This window comes from Sus scrofa, chromosome X (genome assembly GCF_054392235.1).
Source record: "Sus scrofa isolate SSC_HxYL_T2T_F1_AM1 chromosome X, Sscrofa_HxYL_maternal_Yorkshire_Landrace_v2.0, whole genome shotgun sequence".
NCBI lineage: Eukaryota > Metazoa > Chordata > Mammalia > Artiodactyla > Suidae > Sus > Sus scrofa.
The window spans coordinates 74,139,835-74,167,007 of NC_139401.1; the positions used below are offsets into that span (position 1 = coordinate 74,139,835).

General features: G+C 35.3%; 1 protein-coding gene across 4 annotated transcripts in view; it reads right to left on the reverse strand.

The window, feature by feature from the left end:
- Positions 1–7,789: 7,789 nt before the first annotated feature.
- The window catches only part of BRWD3 (bromodomain and WD repeat domain containing 3), a 166,746-nt gene continuing 147,362 nt past the window's right edge, over positions 7,790–27,173 (reverse strand). For 2 of the 4 annotated variants that reach the window (XR_014834757.1, XM_085006785.1), the window contains 5 exons: positions 25,115–25,267; positions 23,137–23,300; positions 22,429–22,526; positions 21,701–21,859; positions 7,790–7,907 (listed from right to left, as the gene is read on the reverse strand). Coding sequence is in view for 2 of the 4 variants with exons in the window: in XM_085006785.1 (XP_084862911.1) it covers positions 7,873–7,907; positions 21,701–21,859; positions 22,429–22,526; positions 23,137–23,300; positions 25,115–25,267 (609 nt within the window). In the remaining 2 variants the exon portion in view is untranslated. Of the gene's footprint in view, positions 7,908–10,312; positions 16,310–21,700; positions 21,860–22,428; positions 22,527–23,136; positions 23,301–25,114; positions 25,268–27,173 lie in introns of those variants that run through there. The other 2 variants (XM_085006784.1, XR_014834756.1) reach the window with 2 other exon arrangements.

A 27,173-nucleotide genomic window follows, 5' to 3' on the forward strand; every position in this document is an offset into this window, starting at 1 on the left:
CACAATAGCCAGGACATGGAAACAATCCAAATGTCCATCGACAGATGATTGGATTCGGAAGAGGTGGTATATATACATAATGGAATACTACTCAGCCATAAAAAAGGATGACATCATGCCATTTGCAGCAACATGGATGGAACTAGAGAATCTCATCCTGAGTAAAATGAGGCAGAAAGACAAAGACAAATACCATATGATATCACTTATAACTGTAATCTAATATCCAGCACAAATGAACATCTCCTCAGAAGAGAAAATCATGGACTTGGAGAAGAGACTTGTGGTTGCCTGATGGGAGGGGGAGGGAGTGGGAGGGATCGGGAGCTTGGACTTATCAGACACAACCTAGAATAGATTTACAAGGAGATCCCGCTGAATAGCATTCAGAACTATGTCTAGATACTCATGTTGCAACAGAAGAAAGGGTGGGGGAAAAACTGTAATTGTAATGTATACATGTAAGGATAACCTGACCCCCTTGCTGTACAGTGGGAAAATAAAATAAAATAAAATAAAATAAAATAAAATAAATCAGATCAGATAGGATATTTGTCTTCAAATAAAGAACTTTAATCTGTAGAATGAAAGACTTATTGAGATTCTAAGAAAATCAATCCTCCAATGAAAATTTGTTTTGGAGTTTCAGACATGCAAGAAATTTAAGAGAATATCTCAACAAAATTTTAGCCAACCAAATCCAACAACATAGAAAAAAATATCACACACCAGGACTAGGTGGGATTCATCCCAGGTTCACAAGGATGGTTCAACATACGCAAATCAACCAACGTCATACACCACATTAATAAAAGAAAAGTCAAAAACCACATGATCATCTCAATAGATGCAGAAAAAGCATTTGATAAAGTCCAACATCCATTCATGATCAAAACTCTTACCAAAGTGGGTATAGAGGGAACATCCCTTAACATAATCAAAGCCATTAATGACAAACCCACAGCAAATATAATACTCAATGGAGAAAAGCTGAAAGCCTTCCCATTAAATTCTGGAACTAGACAAGAATGCCCACTCTCACAACTGTTATTCAGTATAGTATTGGAAGTCCTAGCCACAGCAATCAGAAAAAAAAAGAAATAAAAGGCATCCAAATAGGAAGAGAAGATGTACTGTTACTGTATGCAGATGACATGATACCATATATAAAAAAAACCCTAAGGACTCAATCCAAAAACCACTCAAACTGATCAACAAATTCAGCAAAGTAGCAGGATATAAGATTAACATTCAGAAATCAGTCGCACTTCTATATACTAACAATGAAATACTAGAAAAAGAATACAAAAATACAAACTTTTAAAAATTGCACCCCAAAAAATAAGTTACCCTGGAATGAACTTGACCAAAGAGGTAAAAGACTTATATGCTGAGAACTAAGAAAACATTAATCAAGGGAACTAAAGAAGATGTAAAGAAATGGAAAGATAGTCCATGCTCCTGGATTGGAAAAATTAATATTGTAAAAATGGCCATACTAGCCAAAGCAATCTACAGATTCAATGCAATCCCTATCAAATTATCAATGGCATTTTTCACAGAATTAGAACAAACAATCCAAAAATTTATATGAAACCACAAAAAACCCAGAATCACCAAAGCAATCCTAAGGAACAAAAACCAAGAAGGAGGCACAACTGTCCCAGACTTCAGGCAATATTACAAAGCCAGAGTCATCAAGACAGTGTGGTACAGGTACCCAAACAGAAATACAGACCAAAACAGACAAACAGACAGAAAAAATGAACAGAATAGAGAACCCAGAAATAAATCCAGGCACTTCGAGGCATTTAATCTTCGACAATGGAGGCAAGAACATCAAATGGGAAAAAATCTTTTCAGCAAGTATTGCTGGGAAACCTGGACAGCTGCATGCAAATCACTGAATCTAGAACACACCCTCACACCATGCATGAAAATAAACTCAAAATGGCTGACAGACTTAAATATAAGATAAGACACCACCAAACTCCTGGAAGAGAACATAGGCAGAACATTCTCTCACATCAACCTTATGAATGTTTTCTCAGGTCAGTCTCCCAAGGCAACAGAAATAAAAGCAAAAATAAATCACTGGGACCTAATCAAACTGACAAGCTTTTGCACAGCTAAGGAAACCAAAAAGAAAACTTACAGAATGGGAGAGAATAGTTTCAAATGATGCAACTGACAAGGGCTTAATCTCTAAAATATACAAGCAACTTATACAACTCAACAGCAAAAAAGCCAACAACCCAATGGAAAAATGGGCAAAAGACCTGAAGAGACTATTCTCCAAGGAAGATATACAGATGACCAACACACACATGAAAAAAATTCTCAGTATCCGTGATTTCAAAACCACCATGAGGTACCACCTCACCGCAGTCAGAATGGCCATTATTAATAAGTCCACAAATAACAAACGCTGTAGGGGGTGTGGAGAAAAGGGAACTCCCCTGCACTGTTGATGGCAATGTAAGCTGGTAAAACCACTACAGAAAAGAGTATGGAGGTACCTTAGAAAACTATACATAGAACTACGATATGACCTAGCAATCCCACTCTTTGGCATATGTCTGGACAAAACTTTCTTTGAAAAAGACACATGCACCCACATGATCATTGTAGCACTATTCACAATAGCCAAAACATGGAAAAAACTCCAATGTTCCTAACGATTGGATTAGGAAGATGTGGTATATATACACAATGGAATACTACTCAGCCATAAAAAAGAACAAAATAATGCCATTTGCAGCAACATGGATGGAACTATAGTCTCATACTGAGAAAATTAAGGCAGAAAGAGAAAGACAAATACCATATAATATCACTTATATCTGGAATCTATTATATGGCATAAATGAACCTTTCCCCAGAAACAAAAATCATGGAGTTGGAGAATAGACTTGTGGTTGCCAAGGGGGAGGGAGAAGGATGGACTGGGATTTGGGGGTTAATAGATGCAGACCATTGCCTTTGGAATGGATAAGCAATGAGATCCTGCTGTGTAGCACTGGGAACTGTATCTAGTCACTTATGATGGAGCATGATAATGTGAGAAAAAAGGATCTATACATGTATGTGTACCTGGGTCACCATGCTATATAGTAGAAAATTGACAGAACACTGTTAACCAGCTATAATAAAAAAAAATAAAAATCATTATATTAAAAAATATCTCCAAAAAAAGAAATTTAAGAGAATAAAATCATAAAGACCTTAGAAATCACCCTCACCCTGTAATTATCTTCAGGCTTGTATAGCTACAGACAACCAAAACCAAAAAGCAAATGGAATTGGCCAGTGCCATTCAATAAATCTATGACATAACTGCAGCTAAAACTAACCCAATGGGAAGTAGCATGCATAATAGATATACAGGGTTTGGAAACAGATCTGGGTGTAAATCCTGCCATTTATTAGCAGTGGGCACTTTTTTTTTTTTTTTTGCATTTCTACACCTCAGCTTCATGTACAAAGTGGAGCCAGTAATACCTTCTTAATAGTGTTGCGCTCTCAAGAAGTATAACTATTTACTAACACATTGTTTATGATGTTAAAATCCCACCATTACCAACAATCACATTGCAACCACATTTTCCCTCAAAAAAAAAATTCAAATAGGGCTTTCTCTAACCTGCTTCTGAAGCTGCTGTGCTTGAAGGCATTGACACAGGAATCCTGAACACTGGAGGATTTCATTCCTCATTAACCCCCCAAACCCCATTCTTCTCTTTCCTCTAGTTAAGATAAATCTCAGAGAGGTATCAGGTTCCTCTTAGTTTCCCTTTCTCCCCTTATCCTGCACCATTAATCACAGTACCTGACTCTAGGTCAGACTACTTCCATTGAAACCTACATTGTCAAGCATGTGGGCCAGGCCACAGAATGGTGTCCAACCATAGCGTAATGATCCCACCTAGATTTCTAAGTCATATTCTCTCTCTCTTTTTTTTCTTTTTAGGTCACACCCGTGGCACATGGAAGTTCCCAGGCTAGGGGTCTAATCAGGGCTACAACTGCTGGCCATGGCCACAGCCATAGCAACACCAGATCCAAGCCACGTCTGTGATCTATACCACAGCTCACGGCAACACCAGATCCTTAACCCACCGAGCAAGGCCAGGGATTGAACCCGCAACGTCATGGTTCCTAGTTGGATTCATTTCTGCTGCGCCACAATGGAAACTCTGGTCATATTCTCTTAATACAATCAAAAGTAGTGTAGAAATCATCAGTTAGCTAAATCTGAATTCCTCTAACTAGCTAGAATAATAAACTCTCCTATTCTGAAGTCCAAAACAAAGAATTGACTTACTAGAAATTTGTAAGCAAGCCTAATTTTGTTTCATCTATGTTCATCAGTGATAATGCCCTGCAATTTCTGTGTGTGTGTGTGTGTGAGTGTGAGTGTGTGTGTGTGTGTGTGTGTGTGGTATCTTTCTCAAGCTTTGGTATCAGGGTGATAGCGGCCTCATAGAATGAGCATGGGAGTGTTCCTTCCACTGCAAATCTTTGGAACTGTTTCAGGATAGGTGTTAACTCTTCTCTGAATGTTTGATAGAATTCACTAGTGAAGTCATCAGATCCTGGGCTGTTTTTTTAGAAGATTTTTAATCATAGTTTCAATTTCAGAATTTGTGATTGGTCTTTTCAAATCTTCTATTCCTTCCTAGTTCAGTCTTGTAAGTTTGTAGCTTTGTAAGAATTTGTCCATTTCTTCTAGGTTGTCCACTTTATTGGCAAATGGTTGCTTATAGTAGTCTCTTATGATCCTTTATAGTTCTGTGATGTCAGCTGTAATTTCATTTCTAATTTTATTTGAGCTCTTTTTTTTCTTGATGAGTCTAGCTAGAGATTTATCAATTTTGTGATCTTTTTAAAGAACCAATTTTTTTTCATTGATCTTCTCTATCATTTTGTCTCTTTCCTTCTAACTTTGAGCTTTGTTCTTCCTTCTCTAGTTGCTCTAGGTGTAAAAGTTTAGGTTGTTTGAGAATTTTCTTGTTTCCTGAGATAAAATTGTATTGCTATAAACTTAGGCAAGTCAAAACTACAATGAGGTATCACTTCACACCAGTCAGAGTGGCCATCATCAAAAAGTCTACAAACAATAAATGCTAGAGAGGGTGTGGAGAAAAGGGAACCTTCCTACACTGTTGGTGTGTACAACCATTATGGAGTTTCCTTAAAAAACTAAATATAGAACTACCATATGATCCAGCAATCCCATTCCAGGGCATCTATCTGCAGAAAACCCTAATTTGAAAAGATACCTGCAGCCCAATATTCATTGCAGCACTATTTATAATAAACAAGACATGGAAGCAACCTAAATGTCCACAAAAAAAGGAATGGATCAAGAAGATGTGGTACATGTATACAATGGAATATTAGCCATAAAAAGAATGAAATAATGACGTTTGCAGCAACATGAATGGACTTAGAGGTGATCATGCTGAGTGAAGTAAGTCAAATATCATATGATATCACTTATATGTAGATTCTAATTTAAAAATGATACAAAAGAACTTATTTATAAACAGTAACAAATTCAGATTTCAAAACCAATCTTATGGTTACCATAGTTGTAGATGATTAATGAGAAACTACTGTAGAGCATAGGAAAATCTAGTCAATAGTGTGTAATAACCTATATGGGAAAAAGTACGAATATGTTTATATTTTTGACTGATTCACTTTGCTGTATACCCGAAACTAATACAACAGTTAAATTAAAAAAAAAATCACTGCAAACCCCTTATTTAAGAATAAAGAGGGGAGATCTACCATGTAACAAACACATTAGTTCTGAATTAAATTACTTGAAGCTTTTTTCCCCAATAACAATATAAACTAATAGAATTGTTATAAAATTCACATTAGCAGGGGTTCAAATTCAGTTTTACTATATTTATAGGGATACTCAAATTCCACGAAATACCATCCCTGAACCAGTCTTACCTAGGAAAAAAAATCCAAATTAAAATGATACCAGTTCCCGTTGTGGTGCAGTGGAAACAAATCCGACTATGAACCATGAGGTTGCGGGTTTGACCCCTGGCCTCGCTCAGTGGCTCAAGGATCCGGCGTTGCCATGAGCTGTAGTGTAGGTCACAGATGTGGCTCGGATCTGGCATTGCTGTGGCTGTGGTGTAGGCCGGCAGCGGTAACTCCAATTGGACCCCTAGCCTGGGAACATCCATATACCGCAGGTGCAGCCCTAAAACGACAAATGACAAAATAAAATGATAAATAAATTAATTAATTAAATGATACCAAAGAAGGATTTGTATATGAAAATTGGGTTAGGAAAAGCTTACTTTTATAGACTGGTCTAATTCACACCAGACATTTTGGATTTAGGGAAAAATTTTAAATATTTATTTATTTAGTCTTTTAGGGCCACTTTCACACCATATGGAAGTTCCCAGTCTAGGGGGTGAAATCAGGAACTGCAGCTGCTGGCCTATGCCACAGCTATAGCCACACCAGATCTAAGCTGCACCTGCACCCTACACCAAAGTTCATGGCAATGCCGGATCCTTAACCCACTGAGCAAGGCCAGGGACAGAACCCACATCCTCATGGATACTAGTCAGGTTCCTGACTGCTGTACCACCATGGGAACTCCAGGAAGTTTTTTTTAAGTGAGGGTGCAAAAGACGAGTGATAAATAATGGGTAAAACTCAAGAGGCGATTCAAGGAGTGTAAAAAGAAAAACCTCCAAAACAAAAACTCTAAACTATATTAAACCTATGACTTAAGACAGGAAGTTTGCTGTATTCTCTGAGAACTGTACTTAAAACCCATTTAAACTCAAAAGTGGAAAAAAAAATTCTAGGCTTCGCAGCTGACAAGAGAGCACAGAGTATGCAAGGGAAATTTTGTATCATGGACTGTAAGGCATACTTGTGTACATTACTAGCGGAGTTCATTCTCAAATTAAAATATAAGTACATTCTCTTCATTTTTCTTGGTTACCTTTGTGTTAAGTATGCATAAGATATGTACTCTTTTCTACTTCTAAATCTGGTATCTTCAAAATATTTAGCTCCTAACTACCACCTCCCCAAAATACTGAGAGGCATAAAGATACACATCTCAGTGTCTTTACTTAAATCATCTTAGCCAGAAGCAAAAGGAAATGTGATCTTCAAAGTACAGAATGCATGATTTTGGAGTCTTCGTGGATAATGAAAAAAAAGGAAATTGAACCAAACATCACCCCAGTAATAATAAAATATAAAAGCTAAGACTAGAAACCTTGGAGCAGATATTTTGAATGAATCAAAACTTTTCTATTTATTCGCCATAGGACCTTTGGCAAATTAGATTTCACTGAAACTTATTATTCTGATCCGAAAAATGGAACTTACTGATATTGTCATTCTGGTGCTTGATAATATCTCTGAAGATGAAATTTGTAAATTGCAAAGCCCTTTTAAAAATTACAGTGTTTTGGGAGTTCCCATCGTGGTGCAGTGGAAACAAATCTGATGCAGGTTTTATTATCCCTGGCCTCGCTCAGTGGGCTATGGATCCAGTGTTGCCATGAGCTGTGGTACAAGTTGCAGACGCTGCTCAGATCTGGTGTTGCTGTGGCTGTGGTGTAGGCCGGCAGCTACAGCTCTGATTCAGCCCCTAGCCTGGAACCTCCATATGCCATGGGTGGAGCCTTAAAAAGAAAAAAAAATTCAGTGTTTGAAACAAAACAAGTACTCAGTAAACATTGAAATTAAAAAATGTTGAAGAAATTAATAAAATGAACAAATGACCAAGTCTGAGAAGGAATAGACTAGTCTTCCTTTATCCACTTCTTTTTGTTGACATTAAGAGCATAGGCTACAGATTCCTGCTGATAATTATCTTCTTCTATGGAGGAGATCTCCATATGCATCTGGAAAAAGAATGTAACCCATTATCTCAGATTGTTTTCTGACAACTTCAGTTTGAATAATCATAAGCAAAGTGATAAAAGATTAGTATTTTGACAGTGTTAAATATTTGTCATTATATTCACTAGTCATATTTTTGAGGTAACTGGAGAGAAAAATATATCTAGCATAAACTTAAACTACTATTTTGCCTTAATAACTGTTTTTCTATATTATAACTACTCAACACAATTACAATAAAAATGAACAGCAACCTCCAAAACTGAGAGGACTAACTGGCAATATGACTATGATCAAACAGATGATATTTTCTGTTCCACAAGATCAGATTAGATAAAATTAAAACTTATGTTTTTATACACAAGGTGTGTTCTAACTTACAAATTAAAAATCTAACAAATAGAAATAATTCAGAACCACCAATACCTCAATATTAATGTCTTAGATGAACAATACCCATGGGTAACAAAAGAATCCTCCCTAAAAATGAGCTATATATAATTTGGGCGGCAAATCTCATTTTAACATGATATTGTAAACTTTTTTTTGAAAAAAAAAAACCTTAAGATAGTTTCACTGTCTTAAATTAATTGACTATGCAAAATTCCTAATTAACATGTTGCTAAACAAATACTACTTAGAACTGTAATGTGACAAAAATCAACTAAAAACATTCTAAAGATGAATAAATTCCACCAAGTAATATTAGTAACATAAATCAAGCAATTAAAAATATTTTGACTTCTTTATATATTTACTACAAAACTTATTTTCTCAAGAGAATCATAAAGATGCTGGGCAGACAATTTGCTATACAAAATATACAAATTACTGAAAGCATAATAGCTTCAGGAAGTTGTTTTTAAAAATCCTCCAATGTCAAATTAAACTTTAATTTGTTAATTAATAACAAAATTATCTATTAGATGTTCATAATTAACAGATGAGAAGTAACTTTGTTATGGCAACTGCCACAACTGGCAAAGGAAAAACATACTAAAGTTACAAAGAAAGAAAAAAATACTTCAAAACTTTAGGAAAACATTAACACTATAAAAAGTTCATTTTATTTAATGTTGTATTTGGTTTACTAGCAATATGTAGCATTTTAAATAAATCCCTTAAGTATTCATATAGAAGATCTAAGAAAGTAACTCTAAGTTTACAGGCTTAAATATCTAAAGAAAACCAACTCACAGGCTCAATATATTGGTTTCAATTTACTTTGTGCAGTTTTAAATTGTCAAGGGCATATAATTAAGAGGGTAGAGAGCGAGGCTGTCCTTGACCTTCTCAACCAAGAAAAAAAGGATCTCGTTCTGAGTAATGCTGCAATACTTTGTTATAAAAATCTTTACTTTTTCTTTTTTGCTTTTTAGGGCCACACCTGAGACATATGGAGGTTCCCCAGCTAGGGGTCAAATTGGAGCTACAGCTGCCAGCCTACACCACAGGCATAGCAAGGTGGGATAGGGGCCGCGTCTGTGATCTACACCACAGCTCAGGGCCTATCAGTGGGTTGGGGGCTGGATCCCTGACCCACTGATAGGCCAAAGAGGGCTATCTTTAACCAATCAAGTAACTGCACACAAATGCCAAACAATGTATCTCCCTGTCAATCTCCAAAAATTATAAAAATTTGGACTTTCATAGCCATAGGATATGATGCCAGAAGGCAAAGCTGATATTTATTCTAAATACCTTATTTCTTAATTCAAAATACATAAAATAGACAGTCCAGTCTTTGGCCAGCTTACTTATATTTAACCTTCACTGGGAAGAAAATTCTGAGCAACCTTTTAGTTGTGTTAAGTGCGATGAATATTCTTGTTAGGGCTTTCATTTCCTGGCTTAAAAGTTATGTCTCACCTTACTTCTCTCCCTCCTTCACTTACACTGAATTAAAACACCATTTATAATATAGTTAAGCTTCTGTGGACAATATTACTATAAATAAGAATTCCAGAGATTCATAGCTCAGCTCTTAAAATTTATAAGCCATAAACACATTTGAAATCCATTCATTTCAAAGAGCTCTCTTCAAAACAAAATGTTGGAGGCTCTTATTTAATGTACCAAGCAGCCCATATTTAAAACATTAACACATTTATTACATAAAAGTAACCCAAAGTATATCTGCAACAACTAAGGCAAAAAACAAAAACCAAGAAAACAAAGAAACAACTTAATTTTCTTTGATAGGAAGAAGCACCCTAATTTCTCAGATTAAAATAGTAATAATAAAATACTATATGACCAAAAAGAAAAAAAGAAAAAGAAAGGCCTAAGAGCTACATGTTACAATCTCTAAAGCTGGCTAATAGAAAGGTAACTCCATATTTCTTTCTTCTTGTTAATTTATCTCCAGTACCTGAGTTGAGGTATAAAGCAGCAAAAGTGCAACTGATTCCAAACAACTTGGAATTTTATTGTAAACATCCCATAAAGAATGGCAATGTATTAGTCCAGTTTTTCTATCTTTGATGATAATTGCTTATAATGTCCAACAACTGCCAAACAGAACATCTTTTATAAACCAAGCCAGTTTAGTTTACCTTTCTTTACTGAATTTTAGTTTAATGGACATTTGGTCCATATACAACATCACATTAACTAAGTGATTTTCTGTCTTAAAATTTATGAATACTAATAACAAACATAAGGTACAGTTTTGTTAATACTCTGTAAGGGATTACAAAAGACAAGGATGATAAGTTACAGGACAAAGAAATAAATTACTGATTGCCATCACCACAGTATTGTTGAAAGAATTAACATTTGTAGTACTGCTTAAATATGTATCTGGTGACATATGTAGAAACACATTTCCCAACTGGGTTTCTAAATATTTTGTATGTGATTTTAAAAGTCAAATACCAATGGCAATTTTAATATTTATCAATAGTTTTATTTTCTAGAAAATACTTACAATGCTTTTATGTCAAAGTCTCATATTCTAGATTTATTTAAGATAGGTATAAGAATAACAAATGGGCATACATATAAATAAACAAACACACCTAAACTCTAAACTGCAGGGCCTTTCTACTGTACTTCTCCTGTCAATGAATCATAAATTGCCAGTCTTGTTGAAGTGTGCAATATTAGGTGTAATCTTCATTGCAGAAAGAGAAATGAGGATAAAAGCAAGCAGGAGAGGAATGATGGAAAAGGAAACAATCAATGATAAGACTATATAAGAAATAAATGTCAAGAAAGTTGAGGGCAATCCATATTCACAAAATATAGCACCATGAAAATAATTTAACTTCATAATTAGAATTTCACCAAAACCTATTAAATTAGATAATTAAACTTGGTAAAGAAACTTTACTGAGAGGTAAAAAGCAAAAAAGCATGCAAATATTTTCACACTAATTTTTAAAACAAGCCTTAAAAATGATTTTAGAATATTCTATTTTCAATATAACTTTCATAAAGCTTCATATAACACAAAATGTTGAGGATGGAGTTAACATTTAAAACAATGAACTTTAAAAGTTGAAAGTTCCTTTTCTTCCCCCAGAAGTAAACTACTTCAGAACTCAAAATGTTAGTAATTTTTTAAAAGACTGGTTATCAAAGTATACTGAAAATTATATAGGATGGAAGTCTCCTTTCTGTGGATGTGAAAATTCCAACTTTAAAGATAAGTACCAGTTGGAAAATGTGGATAAAATCATTCCCGAGTCATATAAGCAAGAAATAAGGTGTTTAATTTTTCAATGTCACAACATACAAATTTTGAAAAATTCTCAAAAGTTTTTATCAAAAAGTTAGAAGTGGCATTCACATCTTTCTCTTAATCATTGCTGTTGTCTGCTGACAATCTAGGACTACAAGAAAATGAACAACAGGAGTTCCCATTGTGGCTCAGTGGTTAACGAATCTGACTAGGAACCATGAGGTTTCGGGTCTGATCCCTGGCCTTGCTCAGTGGCTTAAGGATCCGGCATTGCTGTGAGCTGTGGCTGTGGGGTAGGCTGGCGGCTACAGCTCCGATTAGACCTCTAGCCTGGGAACCTCCATATGCTATGGGAGCAGCACTAGAAAAGGCAAAAAGACAAAAAGAAAGAAAGAGAGAGAGAGAAAGAAAGCAAAGAAAGAAAGAAAGAAAGAAAGAAAGAAAGAAAGAAAGAAAGAAAGAAAGAAAGACAAAGATAAATCACTCAAATTTACTTCAAAGTGTTAGAAGGCTGAGTTAGAGATCTGAGCATGCAATTGTGTGGAATATTTATTTTTTTACTCAGTTTCTTAGCCTCTGGGTGAAACAAAGTGTTGTATGGGAGAATTCTAGCACAAGCCTGATCTCTGGGAAAGGAAACATAAAAAGAAACACATGAAAGAAGGGCAAAAATTTTAAAAAGTAGAGGGACACATGTATACGACAAAAGCTAGTTTATCTAAAAGGCATAATGATATGGATGATTAAGCAGTATATATACAGGCTAAGCACTTTACAACAGAAGCAATGAACTGGTAGACAGTGAATACAACTATCCATACCAACTTCTTTTTTTAATGTCTGAGATAAACTGTCCAGTTGATGAAAAAATCTACATAGAGAAGCCCACACACGCGCGCGCACACACGCACACACACACACACACACACACACAAATTTAGTCAGTATGTTAATAAGCTAGTGAATGTTTTGGAGAGCATCCTATTGCTGAAAGATACACAGTAAGCCATAACACACAATTCTGTTTTCATAAACGATATACATGCTAAAATTTTAAAGCTTGGAATTAAAATATTATTAGCATTCATGAGAAATATTACAATTCATTGACAATTAGTATCTGGCATAGGAATAGATTTGTACATGTATATGCTCGCATGGATCTAAACGTAACAGTGTTTTTTGTTTTAATTCATTTAAGATTTATAGACTTTTCTTCAAAATTCTTAGCTCATTTTCTACTTGCTTCACTATGGCTAAACCCAGATCTTAATTAGGTTTAAAGGATTTCTAAAAAATTAAAGTGATAAACTATTCAATGTAATACAAATTACAAACACATTCACTGGAGGCCGTATTACAAAAAAAGCAAAGTATAAATTGGAGGGGGATGGGGAGTCCAGATATAAAAGTAAAAATATTGTCTTCCAAACTTTTATTTTCACACTTACTAAAATAATTTGCATGCAAACAGAAAATGATCTGTTTGTTTTATATTAAATGATAACTACATTCATATAACATACCCTGGTGACTAACTCTTTAAATTCTAATAACAGAAATCAACATTACAGCAAAATGCTGTTTACTAGTATTTTCACAGTATTTCACTACATATAAAATATGCTTAAAAATGTCTTCAACCTTAGTACTCTATCTAAACCTAGAAAATCTTGACATTTGGGAAATAAATGTGCCATTTTTATTTTTCAAAATAAATTATAAATAAAGCTTGAGATAGCTAAATCACACAAATGGCAATTCTTCTACATTTAAAGAGTTCAGCTCTTCATAGAAGAATGTCAAAAAATTTTTCACGCTAAAATGATACACATGATACACATTTGGGTATATCTATGAATTTAAGGAACATGTTACCTTGAATAGGGTAGGCCAAAGTGTTATCAATTCCAGGAAAACACAAACAAAAATTTAGTCTAAATGTCCAAGAGATGAATAACTAAAATAGTACACTTTAGCAAAAATCAAGTGTAGAATTTCAAACATGAACATTTTTGAATCTATATTATGGGTAAAAGTGGCAGTTACAACCAGAAGCAGTTTTGGTTTAGTGACAAGAAGACTACAACAACCAAAAAATCAGCTTGATCTACTGTCCAGTAACATAAGTTAGTTCCATTAATAATTCACAATACTTTCTTAAAGCCTGAACATCATTTCTACTGCAAGTGAAAATTGCTTAAAGATGTTGATCTAAGAATAACCTCCACCCAGCCCAACCAAAAAAGCAAAGTTATGTGTGTACTCCTTCCCTCTGCACTTAAGGATTTTCAGATGCATGAAATGATTGAAAGAATGGGACAAATACATTAGCTTAAGAAATATCCTGGGATTACTAAGCATACATTAAGAAGTTTCTTTCATTCCACAAGTCTGATCTATGTACAACAAATCTGTTGTTACAAAAACAGGTATCAGCATTATCCTTCTTACCTCAAAAATCTAAGTATCTAATGAATTAGCGAATTTACAATCTTTCAAATTTGAGGAGTAAAATTGATTTTGGAACTCAAGTTCACTTACGGAACCATGTGCACTCTACTGCTGTAAACAAGACCATAGTTTTAAAAGATTTTTTTTCATTTATATAATAATAACTCAAAATATCAGTGTACAGTGCAACGAGGTTCTTTTCTGAAAGATTATAACAGAAGAACCCTTTGGAATGGTATGAGCAGAACGTATTAAAGTTGATTCAAAATATTAGCTAGCCAAAACACTCCAACTCAAACTAGGTGCTGTGTTACATTTTAAAATTCAAAACCAGTCACCCACAGCTGTTAAAGAGTAAGTGGTAGAAGAGACATATAAGCAGTTGATCATGTCTACTTACACAAATATGTTCTAAGAAAAGCCTAATAAGGTAGAACATACTATACTTAAGAAAGTTTAATTACAGCTATTAATTTGAGAGCTGATACAATTATTAACAACCTCTCAGCTTATAATTTATGAGTATTAATTCCCACCAAGCTTGGTCTATTTCTCCTTAGTCAGTAAGGAATAACAGCATCAATTTTACTTAATGTTTCCAGTAGTTGTAGTTAATAGAGGTAGCTGAGCTACTACTCAGTTATTCTTTGTGGATGAGGATTCTTCAAATGTTTAAGTTATTCTTTAAGCTATACAAGTTCTATTAATGCAATAAAACATAACAGGGAAAAGAAAATGGATGCAAGAAACTTTTGCATTTGGCACCTTATCTAGATTGATACCTCAAGTATTCTTTTTTAATAAAGTTAATGCACACATCAGGACACACCACAAAGATTTGCTACATATTTACAAGGCACCAACCCTTTCTCACCTTTAACATGAATTAAGCAAATCAATGAAAAGCATATTAAGAACCCCCCACCCCCCCAAAAAAAACTGTAGTATAAATATATACTTCAGTTCAGTACAATTCATGAAAGTTTGGCCTGGGAAGAGTAAAATAATCCAGATCGTTCTTACAATATAGAAACTGTAAACATTTAATAGCTGCCTTTAGGATTGGTGTATTGTGCAAAAGTTATTATTACTGGTACAGGAATCAAAATGGCAAAAACAAACTATATAAAACTCTGTAAGAAGGTGCTATACTTCTGTGATACAAAAGCAAAAGAGGGATATTCCATTGAGATAAAAATGTCATGCTACTCTAAGAAGCTGAATGCTCCTTTATGTAGTATATCTGTAGTGTCTGTGGTGTGTGTGTGTGTGTGTGTGTGTGTGTGTGTGTAGAATTTTTTTTTTAATTTAAGGCCTAATGAGTAAGGCTTGTTTGAACAAATGAAGTGTGGAGATCAAAAGTCTTGAAAACAAATGTATACTGGCATAATGGAAAAGCACCAATGTGAAAGGAAGCAGAAGTCCCCACACAACTTGCTTTGTAGATTTCCTGGTAAATTCCCTGCAGTAGAAGGCCATTGAATTTTTTAAATTATTCTAAATTTATTAACTGTTAATAATTCCATCCCATGAGATGGCTAACCCTGGCTTTTTCTGTCATTTTACGCACTCTGCCTGATCTGGATGTACCAAGATTCAGAGGATCTTCAGTGGACACAAAATTGTCATTATCAGAATCATCATTATATAAAACAGTCCTCCTGCCTTGGTTTCTTGTTTTAATTCGAGGCAGTCTACTGAAACGTCCTGAAAACATTGTATCAAATTCATCATCTGCAATACGTGCACGTTTGGCTCTGGTGGCTCCTCTAGAAGAACCTCTTCCTCCTCTCCCTCTCCCTCTCCCTCTTGTGCCACCTCCACCCCTTCCTCGACTACCTCGTCCCCTGCCTCCTCTTCCTCTTCCTCCTCTACTCCATCTACCCCATCTGCCCCATCTGCCTCTTCCTCCCGTGCCTCTTGTCTTCCAGTTTCTTTTTCCATTGGCATATTGCTTTCTGAGTTTTCTTTTAGGCCTAGTTTGTATGAATTTGCTATAGTCATGGTCTCCATCTACGTAATCTTGATCTGTTCTGGAAGTTGATTCAGAGTCAGAATCAGAACCACAGGTACTTTCAGAACTTAAACTGGATCCTAACTCTCCACTCTCTGAGGAAGATAAATGCGATTTCTCTTTTGTTTCTTTTTTCTCTTTCTCTTCTCTTCCCATGCTTTCATCTTCTGATGCACTAAGTAGTTTTCTCTTGATTCCTGTCCGGGGCTCTCTGCCATCACCATTTGTAAGGGGTCCATCAAGGGAGTGATCTAAATCAAGATGAATGGTTTTTAAAAGTTAAGTTTTGACATTGATAAGATGGTTATTTAGGTTCAAAAGTAAAATAAACAGTTTATCAAAACTATTTGGTGCCCAAAGATGGATGTGGTAAAATCATTGAGAATATGAACTTATTGTTTAATTTTTGTGCTTTATTATTTTTGGCCTTGCCTGTGGCATGCATAAGTTCCCAGGCCAGGGATCGAATCTGAGCCACAGCAGTGACAATGTCGAATCCTTAACTGCTATGCCACCAGGGAACTCCCTGGTGTATGAATTTAAATTTGTGGGAAATGGAAGATACTAAAGTTTCAATTTTTGTCTACTTTTTTCATGTGATGAGGGAAGTATGGAGGGATGATGGGTGGCAAGGTAGCTAGGCAGAAATTTTAAGGGCTTAAGTTCTAGAAGGAATTATCTGGGAACATATATCAGAATAATTTTGCTCATTCATTCAACAAATATTATTGATTAGCTAATATGAGCCAGGCACTGTTTGGAGCTTGGAATATAGCAATGATGAGACAAAGTCCTTGCTCTTTGAATTTATATTTTAGTGTGGAAAACTTGATAGACCATGAAGTGAACAAATAATATAATTTCAAATAATAGTGTGAGCTATAAAGAAAAGAAAGGTGGATAAAAAAGAATGCAAATATATGCAAGGGGGATATATTTTAGATAGGGAAGACTTTTCTTTTGAGGTGGTATTTGAGAAAAGAACTGAATAAAGTTAGATCTTGGGAAAGAACATCCAGTGGAGGGTACTGAAACCCACTGTAACTAGAGCAAAAGAGAAAAACAGGGAATAACAGGAGATGACTGGCAGTGGAGGGTTTTAAAGCTAGAGAATGACAGAATCTGATTCATATTATTGAAAGAATGTTATGGTTGCTATATAGAGAACAGAATATAGAAGGGGTAAGATTGAAAGCAGAGATCAGTTGAGAGTACACTGTAATACTCTAGGTAAGATATAATAAGGGATGTGTCAATAGAGGTGATGAGAAGTGATTAGATTCAGAATATTTCCTTCTGCAGGAGTTACCAGAACCAATCTTTAAAGTTCTAACTACAGGAATTGCTGACGGATTGGATGGCAAGTGTTAAGCATAAAATGAAGGTCAACTCCTAGGTTTTATGGCCTGAATAACGGGGTGAATGGTAGAGATATTTTGCAAGGTTAGAGAACCATGGAGGAGGAATAGGTTTGGGCAAGCTAGTGGGGAAAAAAAAATTCAAGATTCTAGTTTTAAATACTACTAGAAATCCAAGCAAAGAAATTTAAAAAAAAAGAGAAAAAAGGAAGTGGATATACCATTTCAGAACTCAGGGGAGACGTAGAGAAAGCTTGAGATATAATTTTGGAAATTTTCATTAAAGAGATAACATTTAGTGTGAAGAGAACTGAGAGAACTCATTGAGAGAACAAGTAAAGAGAAAAGGTGGCTGAGGACTGAGACTTGGGATATTCCATCATTTAAAGATGAAGAATAATTGGCAAAGATAAGTAAAAAAGGAGAAAAACAAGCAAGTATGGACTGGAAAAATTGGAGAGAGCAAACAGCAGGGCTGTTTGGTAACCACAGTTACAAGATAAATCTAATAGTTTAGGTGTTAGGTTTTGATTTCTGTGTCCTCCTGCCTACCCAAAATACATATGTTGAAGCTCTAACTCCCAATATGACTGTATATGGACAAAGGGCCTTTAAGGAAGTAATTAAAGTTAAATGAAATCATAAGGGTAGGTGGGCCCTAATGCACCAGGACTGATGTCCTTATAGGAAGAGAAAGACACACCAGTGCTCGCTCATTCTCTCCCTGCCTATATGCACAGAGAAAAAGCCACATGAGGAGAAAGGGAAAAAGTGGGCATCAGAAAGCCAGCAAGAAAACCCTCACCAGACATCACCTTTATTGGCACCTTAATCTTGGATTTTGAGCTTCCCGAACAATGAAAAAATAAATGTCTGTTCTAAGTATACGAAAAGGTGTTCCACATCTCTAACAATCAGGGAAATGCAAATCAAAACCATGACCAGATATTACTTCTCACATGTTAGGATGGCTAATATCAAAAGGATCAAAGATAACAAGCATTGGAGAGGATGTGGAGAAAAAGGAATCCTTGTGCACTTATGGTGAGAAAATAAATTAGTATAGCTATTTATGGAAATTAGTATGGAAGTTCCTTAAAAAATTAATAATAGAACTACCATTTGATCCAGCAATCCCACTTTTGGGTATATATCTAAAGAAACTGAAATCAGGATCTTGAAGAGATGTTTGTATTCTCATGTTTAATACAGCATTATTCTCAAGAGCCAAGACATGGAAACAACCTGTACAGATGAAATGGATAAAAAAGAAATCTTTCCATTTAGGAAAACATGCATGGAACTGGAGGACATTATGCTAAGCAAGAGCAAGACACAAAAAAAGAAATATTGTATATCACTTATATGTGTAACCTAAAACAGTCATACTCAAAGAAGCAGAGAGTAGCATGGTGGTTGCCAGGGGCTGAAGGAGAAATTGCGGAGGTATCAGTCAAAAGGGTACAAAGATTGAGTTATTCTAGATATCACATGTACATCATGGTGACTATAGTTAACAATACTGTGTTGTATACTTGAACATCATGGTGACTATAGTTAACAATACTGTGTTGTATACTTCTTGCCAAGAAGATAACCCTAAATCTTCTCAACACATAAAAACACACACATACAATAACTATGTAGAGGTGATATATATGTTAATTAGTTTGACTCTGGTGACTATTTCACAGTTTACACATATACCAAACCATCAAGTTATTTAAATACATACAATTTTTATATGTCAATGCTATCTCAAGAAAGCTGCTAAAAAAATGAATGTCTGTTGTTCAAGCTACCCAGTCTGTGGTATCTTGTGACAGCCCAAGAGGGCTGCTATACTAGGCTAGAGATTACAGGGATAGCAATACATACTGTACACAATAAATTTAAGTCATATTAGAGTTGTAGAATTCACAAAACTTAGCAACTGACACTTATGAGGGATAAAATGTGAGTCAAAGAACACTGCAAAATTCTAAGTTGGATGACTCAGAAGGTGATGGTGCCATTAGCTAAAAGACTGAGTGCAGAAAAAAAAAGCAAACTTGAGAAAGAAAGATGCACCCAGGGAAAATTATTTTAGGAAGTACTATAAATGAGATTGGTAGAATAAAGAGATGTTTATGATATATGAATTTGGAGAGTCATCAGCATAAAGATGACTGATGTAGTTATTAGATTCCTTTATTTGTAGAAGACAAAAAAGTGGTAAACTGTAAATAGAAGGCATGAAGGACCAAAGAAAATACAAAATATAGGAGAAACAGAGATATAGGAGAATCAGTAGCATATAAAAGCCAGGCAGTAGAGCTCCTAGAGGGGCATTCAATATCATGTAATGACATAGAGAGATTAAGCAGATGGGGACTAAAAAAGGACACTGGTTGGTCATTGAAGATTACTGGTGATACTGGGATAATTGTGGGGTGAGTGGTGAGGGCAGAGGCCAGACAACAAAGGAAAAAGGAATGTTCAGATGGAAAGAAAATTGACAGTGAAGAGAAGGGCAAAAAGAAGAAGGAAGTGGCATGAGTACATAATGGGCAGCAGGATCAGAGGAGAGGGTAAAGATATAGACTGGGAAAAATGAAGGCACTAATTATTTTAAAAGTAATCAGATACATTTCTTTTTTTTTTTTTTCCAGGACCACACCTGCAGCATATGGAGGTTCTCAGGCTAGGGGTCCAATTGGAGCTTTTGCTGCTGGCCTACACCACAGCCACAGCAACATAGGATCCGAGCTGTGTCTGTGACCTATACCACAGCTCACGGCAATGCCGGATCCTTAACCCACTGAGTGAGGCCAGGGATAGAACCTGCATCCTCATGGATGCTAGTCAGGTTCGTTAACCACTGAGCCACGAAGGGAACTCCAAATCAGATACATTTCAATATTTCTCACATAACTGACACAAAATATATATCTAGAATGTCTATTTTTGTTATTTGATACTTCAGTAACAATAAGCTACTTAATCTTCCAATAAAACTTATATAAAATAGAAATATCTATTCCAATAAAGATATTGGCAAAAGAATATTAACTATTTTTTACAAACTTTAAATATATGAACATATTAGAACTTTCTTTGAACATGTTCAGGGTCCATAACATAGGATTAAGTATAAGGAGTTCCCTGGTAGTTCAACAGGCTAAACATCCAGTGTTGCCATTGCAGTGGCTTGGGTTGTTGCCATGGCAGGGGTTCAATCCCTGGCCCAGGAATGGCTGGCCACATGCCACAGGCATGGCGAAAAGAAAAAAAAATCTTAAAGTACTTATAATCAATGCTGCTAGACATGGACCAAATGGATGCACCTGATAATGAATTATTAGGTCAGTTACTTCTTTTTAAGCAGTAAAAATTATTCTTCAGATAAAAGCTTCATGAAAGCTCATTACATGAAATAAAAACCAGAGTTGTTCTGGTTGAATGAAGAAAGCTCTTCTCAAATTTTCTTTTTTTTTTGCTTTTTAGGGCCACACCTGTGGCTAGGGGTCCAGTCAGAGCTGCAGCTGTTGGCCTATGTCACAGCCCCACAATGTGGGATCTGACCACTTCTGCAACCTACACCACAGCTGGTGGCAATGCTGGATCCTTAACCCACTGAGTGATGCCAGGGATCGAACCTGCATCCTCAGGGATACTGGTTGGGTTCATAACCCAGCGAGCCACAATGGGAACTCCCTCTTCTGAGAATTTTTCAAGTACCTTTGTGGATTACCCAGAAATAGGGCAGTCTGAAAGCCCCTGAATTATTGAGACAGTGGGCCTGAACTAAGAGAATATCTGAGTTATTTTTATATAAATGGAAAACCAAAGGCAGATAGTAGAAGTAGGTGTTGACTGAAAGAAGGCTCATTTTTCAACACAAATCCTTTTGTAAAATTGGAGTAGCCCCTAAAAATATGATGCCTATTTAAAGATGATTTTGGAAATTTTCTCCTTTCTTCTCAATATAGCTTAATAACACACACACACAAAATCCCAAATGTGTCTAACAGTCTTATTTTGGGGAAAGATCTATTTAGTTTTTCCTCTCTACTCATTTTAAATTTTATTTTAAAAGACTAAGATACGTTTGGAAATCTGCTGATGGCCTGTTCCTAGTTGTTGATATGAAATCCTTATTTGACTCAAATTCAACAATGTAGAATTCTTCATTAACTATATGGACACAATAATTTTTACTACCTAAATAATCAGCTTTTAAATGATTTGTCTGCCATCATAAAGGGACAAAGAATAAATGCCCTGTCCATATTTATTTCTTACCTTGTTTAATTGGCAAAACTCTATTTCGAAATGATTTGGCTTTCCCAGGGTCATGGCTATTTCCATTTCGGCTATATCCACTGAAGCTGGATGAAGAAAATGGCCCATCTAGTTCATCATCAAGTAAATACAGTGAAAGTCCTTCAGCAGCATCTGAAACTTATATTTAAAAAGACTGTAATGTTAACATATTTATCATGTTTTCAGTAAAATTAAACAGCCTTTTTAAAAAACTATATTTCACTCAGTTATTTTATTACTCTAACATCAAAATTACAAGTTGTCTGAAGGAGGAAATATGAATATTTTGAGAACAAATGTTTTATCACACCATAAGCTTTTAAGCAGAGAATGTGAGAAAAACTTATCTAAGAAGACCACCTCCCCACATAATGAATCTTTAATTCTTATGTTGGCAAATATATTATAGATGAGTGGTCTTAGATATTGCTGATGTTAAAAATCATAAGTCACATAATTTAAAAACTACCTGACTTTAAAATCCATCTAATCTTAACACTCTCATTTTAAAAATGAGGAAACTGAATCTTATGACCTAATGTCTTACCCAGGGCCACACAGATAGAAGAACTAGGGATAAAACACAACTTTCTACACCCAAATCCACTTCTCTCTACATTATAAACCTGCTGCCTCTTCTATATCCTTAAGCAGTAAAAATTAGTATTAAACTAAAATACAGAACACCAAAAAAAGGACATATTTACCAGGAGATGAGAAAGGAGAGCTAGTCCTGGCATAAGACACTGAGGTATTCTGGTCATTTTTGGGCTGCAACTTCATTAGTTTCTGTTTCCCTTTTGGACTATAAGTAAAAATATGTAATAATGAACACTTTTTCTATTAGCAACATATTACAATAGAGAGTATGATACAAAATGCTTAAGTGAAGCAACAAAGAAATGCAGTATATTATAAGTGAAATGCTTCAAATCGGTAACAGGACGAAGTTAAATTTCAATCACTAAAATTAAAAAAAAAAAAGGGTTTTGGTGGAGTTCAGTTGTGGCTCAGTGGGTTACGAACCCGAACAGTATCCATGAGGATGTGGGTTTGATCCCTGGCCTCACTCAGTGGATTAAGGATCTGGTATGAGCTGTGTCACAGACATAGCTTGGATCCTGCATCGCTAAGGTTGTGGCATAGGCTGGCAATAGCAGCTCCGATTCAACTCCTAGCCTGGAAATTTACATACGCTGCAGATGCAACCCTGAAAAAGCAAAAAGGTTTCAGTGTAGGAAAAACCATATAAACAAAGCTTTGGGTTATCAGCTCCATCTTTACACAGGTGTAAAAAAGTTCTTAAAAAATCTTTTGAGTCTTAGGATCCCCTCAAAGCAGTCAATAAACTTTAAGAAGTTAAGTAATACATACAAAATACAAAAAACATAAACCTCTACATCAGTGTAGTATACCTAGGAGCTCTGCTACTAGATAATGAACTGCTGCTGCTTCTTAGACGTTTTCTGTACCGTGGCCTTCTCCTCTTCTGACTCTGGATTGCTGACTTATATTCAGAGATGATATTTTTAATATGACTTTCAAATAAGGCAGATAATCGCAGTGTCATGCTATAGATCTGAAAAGGTAGAAGTTAGTCTTGTTTTACTACTTTAATTATATAAAAATAAAAGGTATAAACATGGCTAAACAATACCAGCATTATCCTTTCAGACAAATAAATATATATATGCTATTTCCTACACTTTAAAAATTCATCCTGAGTAATTAAAACAAAATACCATTTTCACCTATAAATTAATAAAGATTTCTTAAAGATAGTAACTAATGTTGGGAAAGGTAGGAAAAAAGATTCTCATAGATTTCCAGTGGGTATTTTAACTAGAACAGTCTAAGGATAATTTGCAGTATGTGCCAAAAACTTTAAAATATAAATTCTTTGGCTAATAATTTCATTTCTAGGAATATCCTAAGGAAATATCAGAGAATTATACACACAAAAAAATATTCAAAGATGCTTAATATATTAGCCACAGTATTATTTATTTAAAGTGAAAAACTAAAAACAACCTAACTCCCTTCACCAGAACACTGGTGAAATAACAGAAAGCTACATATACAGAGACATTAACACTTCTGTTTTCAGGGAGTAATAACAAAATGGGAAAATAAAAAAGGTTTCAAAATATAAAATTTGCTGTTTTAAAATATATAAACACTTATAAGTATATATGTAAATACAGAAATCAAATGTGCAAAAATTATGTGTGCAGAAATCAGTGAAAATTCATCTTATATTAGGTGAAAGTGAGCATGTACATATCTATTGCATAATTAATTTAAAAGTTAATCAGGAGTTCCTGTCGTGGCGCAGTGGTTAACGAATCCGACTAGGAACCATGAGGTTGCAGGTTCGGTCCCTGCCCTTGCTCAGTGGGTTAACGATCCGGCGTTGCCGTGAGCTGTGGTGTAGGTTGCAGACGCGGCTCGGATCCCGCATTGCTGTGGCTCTGGCGTAGGCCGGTGGCTACAGCTCCGATTCGACCCCTAGGCTGGGAACCTCCATATGCCGCGGGAGCGGCCCAAAGAAATAGCAAAAAGACAAAAAAAAAAAAAAAAAAAGTTAATCAGGAGTTCCCATTGTGGCTCAGTAGTAATGAACCCAACTAGTATCCATGAGGATATGGGTTTAATCCCTGGCCTCGCTTAGTGGATTAAGGATCTTTTGTTGCTGTGCTGTGGTGTAGGTCACAGACGCAGCTCAGATCCTGAGTTTCTATGGCTGTGGCGTAGGCCGGCAGTTGTAGCTCTGATTCTACCTCTAGCCTGGGAAATTCCATATGCCACACCTGTAGTGCTAAAAAGAAAAAAAAAAAAAAAGTTAATCAGATACTACTGACAACAAAAGACAAAAATTGTTACTATTTTCTTGTTCTCAAGATATTTAAGTTGTGAGAAAACATAGGGAAAGCATTAAATGTATGAATAAACAGTTATAATTTCCCAATATGGTTCACTATTTGTTATAATAAAGGGGACATAAATATTCAGAGCTAATCCAGATATTTCATATAAATTAATCCTGTCCACCATTTTTATTTATCAAATTATTTATTGGACATATTAAAGAGTACTCAAATTTCTAGAATTCCTTTCCTTGACTTATCGCTGGCAAATATAGTTATTACTAAAGAGTAAAGAAGAAGCATGTAGGAGAAGGGAAGAGGGGGGCTAATTTTAGAATGACAATGGTAAATATTATGCCTAATAAACTGTTTCAAATAAAGCACTGAGAATCAAACTTCAGTAACTACGGCAGAATGTTAGTACATACTTGTTCAGCAATTTAAAAACTGATAAAATAAAACTGCTTGATATATATTACTAAATGCTTATGTAATCAATCCACCTAATATTATTGGTTTTTCATACCCTTGACTTTTTATTAGAGGTATAAGCTTTGGAGTTGCTGAATATTTGGCGAACATCCTTATAAAATTCCAGAGGACTACCATAGTTTCCTGCTTCCAAAGTTTCTTTCACAGTGCTGAAGTCCATAGGAGTGTCTATAACATCTTGATAATCCTACAAAGAAGAATGTTATTAAACACACAGGCTGAGTAACAATACTATATAATACAATGGGACTAAGATTTCCATCACCAATCAACCATTAAAAAAACACACTGCTCTTCAATCTGCCAACTATCTCTCAAACTGACCATGTCTGTGCCTTTTTCCTATCTTCTTTTTTTTTAATAAATGTGACAGTTTTGCATCATCTAAAGTCATTGGTCTTATAGATTCATAATTAGTTTGATTTTTATTAGTTAGGGAAGGAAGATTTTATTTTAACCCAAATCTTTCAAGTTAAGATATTCCTAGAGTTATCATATGAAATTACATCTGAAATTTATACCTATATATACCACAACCACCAATGATAAACACGTTGTAGAGTGAAAACCATAGTTGGTATTAGATCCTTCCTCCTATTTAGAATCATTAAGAAGTAAACCCCCCATCCCCCAAAAAAGAAGTAAAAGCAACTCCAAATCATCCATTTAATAGAGCTCTTTTGATGGCTCGAGGAAAGAGCAGGGGCCTATAGGAGGACCTTAGCTTTCATTCTTCAATGGAAAACCATATGACTCTCTCAAGGGACAGAACAGAAAATCCACAGCCACTGGCTTCATCTCTACATAGCTGGAAATATCTTGGAAATATATAGCTAATTTGTGACATGGGACTATTTAATTCTATGTGAATAATCCAATCTTCTACTTTCATTGAGCAATTTGCCAGGGAGTTGGCATGACAGCATTCTACCTAAATTGTCATTAGTTGAAGGTCAAAGTCAAACTGACCATGTCTGTGCCTTTTTCCTATCTTCTTTTTAATAAATGTGACAGTTTTGCATCATCCAAAGTCATTGGTCTTATAGATTCATAATTAGTTTGATTTTTATTAGATTTTTAACCCAAATCTTTCAAGTTAAGATATTCCTAGAGTTATCATATGAAATTACATCTGAAATTTATATCTATATATACCACAACCACCAATGATAAACATGTTGTAGAGTGAAAACCATAGTTGGTATTAGATCCTTCCTCCTATTTAGAATCATTAAGAAGTAAACCCCCCATCCCCCAAAAAAGAAGTAAAAGCACAGCATTTACTCAAAGGAAAAGTCAAAGGGCCAGAGGGACAGAAGAAAGATATTACAAAAAGACAGATAATATTTTTCAAAGTATGAGACACTATAATTGATTGTAATGTATCTTTTAAATTTTTGTACATAAATCATAAAATAACGAAAAGTGTAATCCAACACAATATGGCTTATAAAACAAAGACTTTCAAAGAAGAAAAATATTGGTAACTTTGTGTAATATGATGACCAAAAGATCCAGTCACTCTGCTGAATGAAATTTGAGTGAGAATGATCAGCTGTAATTACAGACATAATTATGTTGTATAGTTAATGTTTTCTACTCTGCAACAGTAGCTTTAGATCTACAGAACAAATATCTACCCAGACGTTACAAAGAACTCTTGAGAATACATGTTGATTTAAAAAACAAAAAATGAACAACCAAAAACTCAAAGGTAAAAAGAGAGTGAGCAGAGTTAGAAAATAGCTTTACAAATGATTAAAGTTTTATTTACAGTACAGAGATTTTAAAAAGGAAAACAACACAAAAACAGGAGTTCCCGTTGTGGCACAGTGGTTAACGAATCCGACTAGGAACCATGAGGTTGCGGGTTCAATCCCTGCCCTTGCTCAGTGGGTTAACGATCCGGCGTTGCCGTGAGCTGTGTGCGTCTGTGTGTTGCAGACGCGGCTCGGATCCTGCGTTGCTGTGGCTCTGGCGTAGGCTGGTGGCTGCAGCTCCGATTTGACCCCTAGCCTGGGAACTCCATATGCCGCGGGAGGGGCCCAAGAAATGGCAAAAAGCCAAAAAAAAAAAAAAAAAAAAAAAAGAAC